The sequence below is a fragment of the Belonocnema kinseyi genome, chromosome 4 (assembly GCF_010883055.1).
Source record: "Belonocnema kinseyi isolate 2016_QV_RU_SX_M_011 chromosome 4, B_treatae_v1, whole genome shotgun sequence".
NCBI classification, from domain to species: Eukaryota; Metazoa; Arthropoda; class Insecta; order Hymenoptera; family Cynipidae; genus Belonocnema; species Belonocnema kinseyi.
The window spans coordinates 142,696,831-142,705,890 of record NC_046660.1 but is presented as its reverse complement, the minus strand read 5'-3'; the positions used below and the strand labels follow the sequence as shown (position 1 = coordinate 142,705,890).

The following is a 9,060-nucleotide window of genomic DNA, read 5'->3' as shown; positions in this document are numbered from 1 at the left end:
TCTTGCCGATAGCTTTTTCATGCCTAATTTTTCATGTAGAATTGAAACAACTGCACCTATAGATATCCTTGTGGCCTCAGCTAACTCACGCACTTTTAATTTAACTTCTAGTTGCTTCAAGTATTTTTAGTTCAGGAATTATTAATTCGTGGTGTTCAATATTTTCTTTAATTAAAATAGCTGTTCCTCTGTTAGTATTATTTCTATAAATTTTATAGCCGCGAATTTTAAATTTTGTAAATTCGCGTAACAGGGTTTTGCTAAGCATGCAGATGGTGATTTTGTTTTAGTACATGTAGGTGGCTAATTCGAGTCTTTTATTTATGATATTCTGCGAGTTCCAGAAAACGATTTTTAGAATGTTGTTATTAAACGTAGGCATTTTCAATAGCAAGTGATAGGATGTTATTTATAATTTCGGCAGTTGCGGTAATAGCTTCAGCTATGTTCATTTCCCCCCCCCCCCCCCCATTATGTCGGTGGCTAAGGTTGTGGCTCCATTTATAAGGTTGATTAAGTTGACTTTAATGCTTTGTGCAGTTGCATTTTGAGTGATTGTGATTTCTGGGGTTTGTTCGATTTGTGGGGCCTGACTTTTAAGGGCTGTAGGCTTTGTAATTTGAGGGTTCTGTCACTTTGTTGGTTGTTGTTTAATTTGGGATTTAGTCTCACGTGCTTTAGGTTTAGATGCTCCTGAGGTTACTATAGTGCTGTAAAGCAGAGTACTCTGCGTTGACGTGTGTCTGGCGGAAGGTGAGAGCCCTTGAGGAGTACCTTCGTTAGGTACAAACTGAAATGGGGGTAGGTTGCTGTTAGGTGCTTCCTTTAGGATATTTTTGGTTTTAGTATATTTGATTGATTTTTTAGAGGCTTTTTTAAAGGCAGGGCATCCTTTACAGTTTGCTGGGTGATTTTCAGCACAGTTAGCGCAAGTGGCCGGGGCCTGTGCACCTTTTTTGCAGCTGGAGCTGCTATGCGAAGCCCCACATTTGACACTGCGTGGGGTAGCATAGCACAGATCAGAAACATGATGGAATCTCTAGCAATTGAAGCACTGAGAAGTTCCTTTAGGCTTAACGTACAGCTCCACTTTTATTTTGATAGAAGCAAGCGACCGTAGTTTTAGCAAATCTTTTGCCTGTGATGTGTTAGGTACAGTCACCTAGAGCAAGGACATAGGCTTTTTGTTTTGTCGGTTTCTCATGCGAGAGACCGAGGTAATTGTGTATCCCTCTTCGTTCAGTTCAGCTAGTACTGAATCATCAGGGAAAGAAACAGGAATGTTTCTGATAACTAGTTTAATAGGGGTTGAAATTATGTTTTTATGTAGGTAGCACTGGAAACCTTGCTTCTCGATGTTGCTGATAATAGAGTGGTAGTCCTCTATGTAGGAAACACGAACAGAATATACATCTGATGCAATGTTGTACACAATGGGTGTGTATTTAATTGTATTTTTTATAATATTGTGGAGCACTGAGTAGTGGTGGTTTAATTCGTCAACGATGACGTTAATAGGAAGTATTTTTCCCGGTGCAGCAGATGTGTTAGCTGCGTTAGTATTTTTAATTTTAGTCTTTTTCAATGGCTGTGGTTCTATTGGTTTGCTTACCACTGACGTTCTTGACGTCTTACTGCTCCCATTGAGGGAAGTGATCATATTTTGGTCACTGAAAGTACTGGTGGAGGCGTCATCGGCCTGTTTGGCGAGTTTCCGCTTCTTGCTCCTGGGCGTCACTTCAGAGAAGTTGCTCACATCGTCGTGATCCATTCTACTGCTTCCTGCTGAGCAGAATGCTAGGTTCAAACTCTGTGACATTTGCGTCACAGAGCGGAAATTTGTGAACCGATCAATTTGATGCGTCTGATAGACCAGAATCTATCAATCTATCATGAGCATCAATCAATCTAACAAATATAAAATCAAGAGCTGCGTATTCTCTGCAAAAGTGTTGAGAATTTAATGTGCATCATCAGTCGTCAATCTGCGAATCCAATAGTGAATCTATAAGTCGTTCAATCATTCATTCATAATTTCAAAAAAAATTAAAATCACGTTTTACAGTATTCATAATCAATCAATTTCGGTCGCGCACTTCAAATTAAGTAAGCCAATCATGCACTCGTGCGAACAGCGTGCCAATTGTCAACGAGCGCCGCTTTGATTTAACCTTCAATGGAGAGTGAGAGACTCAGCGACGAGGCTCCCACCACGCGAATTTCGCGCGGAGTGGGAGAGACTACCCGGCCAGCTGAGTGGGAGAGCCGGCGCGCTAACACAAACTATAAGCCAATCAACGAAGCTGAAATGGAAATAATTTATAACAATGAACTTAGTTGTCAGGAAGCTACCTTAGGGGGTCTTGAAACACCTCCTAAATTCAGTATATTTGGGGGGGGGGGCTCGAGTCGCCATCTTCCAACATGGCGGATTACTTTATATTTTTAGATTTTCCATAGAAACAGCTGTTCTTAGAGCAACAATAGTTATATAATAAAACATTCTAAATTTTATTCTGAATAAAAAGGGTTATATAAAATATTGCCATAAAGTGAATGGTTGGTCCGAAAAATTGAAAAGACTGAACATTTTTGGAAGTTCATTATTTTTGCATTTATGAGCGATTGCCTCAGTGAAATCGAGTGCAGTTTATTGTTTCGAGCTTGGCTGAAGGTAAGCTACCGTGCAATATCGATAATTTCGTTGTAGCTATATTATTTATTTAATACTGAAAATTATTTTGATCATTTTCAACGCTTAATGTGAAGAAGTTGCTTTCATTTCTCGAAGTAGGGACTTTGTCATTAACCTTCCTCATGTTTTAACAACGCACCTGCGAATTTTCGAAATTTTAAACTAATTTTTTCATATTAAAAACCGCCTTTTTCTGAACCTGTGTCAAAACTCTCGGAATTTCCGAGTTGAGTCTGGGGGGTGAAGTAATAACGATGTATTTACTGCAGGCCCACTTTTTTCTTTAAACGGTAGAAAACATAATGCACCCATCGTAAATAATCTCAACTTCTTCCATGTACCTGAGAGCCTTCGAACTGCATTTCCCAGGGCATGAAGCGACCACTGTCATGTGACCACAGGCGACTATCGGCGTCCCTCTTCCGCCCAAGCAAATACGCGAGGGCAAGCGAGAGAGTAACGGGCTTGTTAGTACAGTCAAGCACAGTCATTTCTATTTTTGTAAGATCTTCTCCCGCTCACATTTCAGTTTATGAAACGCGTTTTTTGTATCAGAAAAAAAATCATATAATTACTGATTTTGGCATGAAGCATTCTAAAGGTGCTCCAATGATCGTATTAAAATTCAGTAATGATCGGATTAAAATTAAGCTTATAATCAAGCTCTGAAGTGAATTTAAAGCTTTTGTACGACACGCCTCCAAAATACTTCTGGCGTCACATCTACTGTTATTTATATAGAGTCATTTGTAAAATAATAATTTCGAAGACAATCTAACAAGAACAGAAAATTATTAACATTTCATGAAATAATTCAGATTAATACTTCAAGGGGAAGATAATAAAATAACCACTTTTGTATCTCCATTCTTCTCCCGCTAACATTTCACGCCTATGAAACGCGTTTTTTGTATCAAAAAAAAAAAATCATATAATTACTGATTTTTGCATGAAGCATTCCAAAGGTGCTCCAATGATCGTATTAAAATTCAGCAATGATTGGATTAAAATTAAGCTTATAATCAAGCTCTGAAGTGAATTTAAACCTTTTGTTCGAATCGCCTCGAAAATACTTCTGGCTTCACATCTATTGTTGTTTATATAGAAAGACATTTGTAAACTAATAATTTTGAAGATAATCTAACAAGAACAGAAAATTATTAACATTCCATAAAATAATTCAAATTAATACTTCAAGGAAGCATGAAGCATTCCAAAGGTGCTCCAATGATTGGATTAAAATTCAGTAATGTTCGATTAAAATTAAGCTTATTATTATTACTATTATTACTATAACTATATATTTACTATTTTTAATTTAAAAAACTACTTCGGAAAAATGTATTTTGTAACTAAACGCTTTCACTAAATTAAAAATATTGGCTCAGTGTAAAATATTAATTCATGTTATTTTAAACCTTTTTATTACAAACAATAATAATCATTTTAGATTTATCAATATTTGACAGTTTATTCAAGCCGAATAAATCAAAACCGAATATTTAAAAATAAACAATTTGAAATTGAATTGTTTTACCCGAGAAAACTTAAATCGCTAAAATTTCGAATATCTTTTGAGCTTTGAACGTTACTATTTTGATTGTTATTTAAAAAGAAAGGTTTAGTGTCGAAGTGAAATGTTTCAATTTAGATGTTTAAATATCAATTGGACCCTTATTATTTCTAGACGAAATTGGAGTGATTTTAATAGGTGTTTGGAAGTTTTGAGAAGATTGAAAATTAATTGAAAACTTGAAATGATTTCATATAATTTAAACGAAGTTTGTATCAACAAAATTCGGCTAGTCGAACCGAAATTTCGGTGCAAATAGCCACAACCTAATTTAAAATAAAATGTCGATTTTTGCAGATTTAAAAAAAATGAGAAACTTTTTAAAAATTGTGAATTATAATTATAATTTGCGAAATTTCTAAAAGTTGAACGAAAAATTCTATTAATTTCAAAAGACATTCAGAAGTTCGAAAAGCATTTCAAAAATAATTTTCAAGTTGCATACATTTAAAATAACTTCTAGATTTAACAAGATTTTGAAATAAAATTATTATTATCTTCCCCATGAAGTATTAATCTGAATTATTTCATGCAATGTTAATAATTTTCTGTTCTTTTTAGATTGTCTTCGAAATTATTATTTTACAAATGACTTTCTATATAAACAACAGTAGATGTGAAGCCAGAAGTATTTTGGAGGCGTGTCAAACAAAAGGTTTAATTCACTTCAGAGCTTGATTGTAAGCTTAATTTGAATCCGATCATTACTGAATTTTGATAAGATCATTGGAGCACCTTTGGAATGCTCCATGCAAAAATCAGTAATGATATGATTTTTTTCTGATACAAAAAACGCGTTTAATAGATGTGAAATCTTAGCGGGAGAAGAAAGGTTCTCTTACAAAAATAGAAATGACTGTGCTTGACTGTACTAACAAGCCCGTTACTCTCTCGCTTGCCCTCGCGTATTTGCTTGGGCGGAAGAGGGACGCCGATAGTCGCCTCTGGTCACATGACAGTGGTCGCTTCATGCCCTGGGAAATGCAGTCGAAGGGACTCAGGCACACGGAAGGAGTTGAGATTATTTACGATGGGTGCATTATGTTTTCTACCGTTTAATGAAAAAAGTGGGCCTGCAGTAAATACATCGTTATTACTTCACCCCCCAGACTCAACTCGGAAATTCCGAGAGTTTTGAGACAGGTTCAGAAAAAGGCGGTTTTTAATATCAAAAAATTAATTTAAAATTTCGAAAATTCGCAGATGCGTTATTAAGACATGAGGAAGGTTAATGACAAAGTCACTACTTCGAGAAATGAAAGCAACTTTTTCAAATTAAGCGTTGAAAATGATCAAAATAATTTTGAGTATTACATAAATAATATAGCTACAACAAAATTATCAATATTGCACGGTAGCTTACCTTTAGCCAAACCCGAAACAATAAACTGCACTCGTTTTCACTGAGTCAATCGCTCATAAATGCAAAAATAATGAACTCCCAAAAATGTTCTATCTTTTCAATTTTCCGGACAAACTATTCACTTTATGGCAATGTTTTATATAACCTTTTTTATTCAGAAGAAAATTTAGAGTGTTTTATTATATAACTATTTTTGCTCTAAAAACAGCCATTTCTCAGGAAAATGTAAAAACATAAAATAATCCGCCATATTGGAAGATGGCGACTCGACCCCCCCCCCCAAATTACTGAATTTTGGGAGGTGTTTGAAGACCCCCTAAGGAAGCGTTCTGCCAACTAAGTTCATTGTTATAAATTATTTCCATTTAAAATACTTCGTTGACTGGCCTACTAGTTCAAGCAAGCTTAGAGCTTCCCGCTCTCTGCGTCCAGCATAGGGAGTCAGATAATAAACTAGTATATTTTTAAATTTCTGTTTTCTTTATTAAATTTTGCAATCCGTTCTTTTAAGAACGAAAATCATACGTATGAACCTCCTGAACCATCCTTACACTGAAACCAGTCTTTTCACTTAAGAATCGTCAACTCTTCTATCCGGGCCGTCACATCCGATACTGTCTAGGGAAGAGTTGACTGTTCATTGAGACTTATAATTTCGAATCCCTGCTGGAGTTCTCACCGGGTCATCTGAAAGGATAGTTGCCTAGTGGTCTCTCCAGATGGAAAGACGAAATTATAAGAAGGGAAAGGCGTGGCACAAGTGGTAGGGACGGCCATCTCCGGCTCGTCGACGGCGGGTGGCGATCGAAGTCATGAATGACTATCGGCAGAAGCCGGTAGTCTTACTTCCGAACGGTCGACAAAAGTCGCCGAGACCTAACGAACCTCATCACCAGGAGGTTATAGAGATCAACGAAAATTATCACCAGCAGGTGATAGTTCCCAACGAACCTCATCAACCGCAGAAGATTACCTCCCGGACCGGACTGTCCGGGAAGGTATCAATGTCCTTAATTGTAGAAAATTTAATGCGGATAAAATTAGTATGTATATTCATAAAAACCTAATAAAATTAAAATTTTCAGTCAAGGAATTCATTAATCATAGAAAATGTATTGGACTACAAATGATTCACATTTTGGCAATCACCCATATACTTACATAATTCTTTTTTATTATGTAAATAATAATAAATAAATATTTGGAAAAATAAAACAAGGTTATAAGGTTGAAAAATGTTTAAAAATACAATGATTACATTTTCTTGATAATTTAAAAAAATGTTATGCGTTTTTAAAGCAAAATATTTAAGGAAAAAAGAACTATCATTTGATAAAAGAGCCATTAAAAAATTTTCAAATAAAATAATTGAGAATGCAAGGAGGGAGCCAGCAAATCTTTTTCATGCGCCCACCGTGAGACTAATGATTTTAAACCTGCAAGTTCTTGGACTACACGTTCCTTTACGGAATTATTTTTTATTCTGATTTCTAAGTATTTTATATTTGAAAGAAAAATAAAGTATCGAGCACTTTTTTTAAATAGGTAATATTTAAACTAGTGATGAATTTTTTCTACATATTTTACGTTATTGTTTAGGAATTGCTATTTCAAAATAAAAACTGAGTTGAAAAGTATTATAAAAGAATTAAATAAGTCGAAAACTGTACGTTTTACAGAAGTTTTAAAAATCAGAAAATATTTGTCACTGAGGTTATTAAAGCATTTTTCAACTCAAAAGTTCTTTATTTTTTATAAACTTCAGATAGTTTTTAAGTGGATTAAATTTTTAAAGAAAAAAGTATTGAGCCCTTTGTAATATAAGTGAAGTCCAATTATTTCTTAAATATTTTAAATTGTTGTTTTAGGAAAGCTATTCCATATTTAAATTTTAGCAAAAAAAAACCGTATGCTAAAAGAATTCGATAAACTGAAAACTGTACGTTTTATGAAAATGTTCGTAAAGCAGAACATTATTTTTTATCCTTAACCCGTTAAGAACCAGACCTCCGTTTTTCCAACACTTTCTTCAGCGACATTTTCTGATACCGAATCGATTGTTAAAAAATTTTACAATAATAAATTCTTATGGAGAATTATGCCGAAGAGTGTGGGATATCAGTTGGATCTTGTTACGAGATTTTGACAGAAAAATTGAAGGTGCACCGCGTCACTGCGAAATTTGTGCCACGCCTGATGACGTATTTTTTGAACTGACCTCGTATGGCTGCCAAAGTTACTGGAACATTCAAATTTTTATAAAAATTCGCACATGGGGGGTGTTTGGGGACTGCTGATGAATCCGTGATAAAAATTTAAAAATTCAAGATGTTAGATCCTATATGACTGCCAGAAATGACTAAAACATTCCGATTTTCATACAAAATTACACATGGTGGTTTTTGGGCCACCGATGAAGATTCCGTTATCATATTTTCGAAATTCAAGATGTCCCATCGTATACCGCTGTCAAAAATTATAGAAAATAGTCATCAATTTCATTTGCATCAGTCAAATCTCTTTTCGCTATTTATGTATTCATCACCGTTGCCCAAATCTTACCACGTGGATGTTGACATTGACAAAAGTCTTATTTTATTTTTAAAACAATTTTTTAATCAATTAATTTTTAAAAAAATTTAATTTTTTTTTGCTCTTATTGTTCCATATACATATTATTTACTTTAATATTTATATTTTTGGAAGCCATAATCAATTTCCGGTCATACATTAGGAAAAACTATTTATGTAAAGTTAGGAAACATGCGCAGCACATGTAAAGATCACAGACCGTGCATATTTTTTGTGTACTTGTAGAGCATTTCGAGAAGTTTGTACAGTTTTTTTTGTTTGCAATTACAGACTAATGTGCTAGTGTTCCTTGGTAGTTCCGAGATAGTTACGAGTAATATCTAATGCCACATCTTTTGTTCCCACCTTACTCGTCATTTTACATATCATGTTTTTGAGTACAGTAGCATTAGTCATGGAGGCGTGAATTATTCTCAATAAAATTACCCAAGTCCATTTTTTTTTATCTAATCGAAAGCATCAATTTAGTGCAGTTATAATCCTGTTGATCGACTCCATCCATATTGATAACAAGAGATATTTCGGGTTTCACTCGTGTAAAACAACTATGAATTGTTTGCCGACGTTTCGTGAACATTGCAGTTCACATCTTCAGGGCTGACTTGAAACTGAGGTATCAGGTCATGATGTTCTTAGGTATATTTTCTACGATGCCTGTGATTGGCCAGAGCGCCCCACCGTAGGGACTGGTCGAACTTGATTAGTCAATCAAGTGTTTTTAAAAAATCCGGGAGACTGGACATTTTAAGGAAGAGAGTAATAATCTTTTCATTTAATTTTGTCAAGTTAATATTGCCAGTGATGTTTAATGATGAAGATTTGTAATCCGATATTTTT

The 9,060-nt window shown here is 34.7% G+C and overlaps 2 protein-coding genes across 2 annotated transcripts in view; both read right to left on the bottom strand.

Moving 5' to 3' along the window:
* Positions 1 to 9,060, bottom strand: part of LOC117171976 (transcription initiation factor TFIID subunit 12) — a 174,585-nt gene that overhangs the window by 122,814 nt on the left and 42,711 nt on the right. The gene's annotated exons all lie outside the window — the stretch shown is intronic.
* Positions 1,974 to 9,060, bottom strand: part of LOC117171142 — a 38,949-nt gene continuing 31,862 nt past the window's right edge. The window contains exon 2 of the mRNA XM_033358196.1: positions 1,974 to 2,005. Within this exon, the coding sequence (XP_033214087.1) occupies positions 1,974 to 2,005 (32 nt within the window). The remainder of the gene's footprint in view (positions 2,006 to 9,060) is intronic.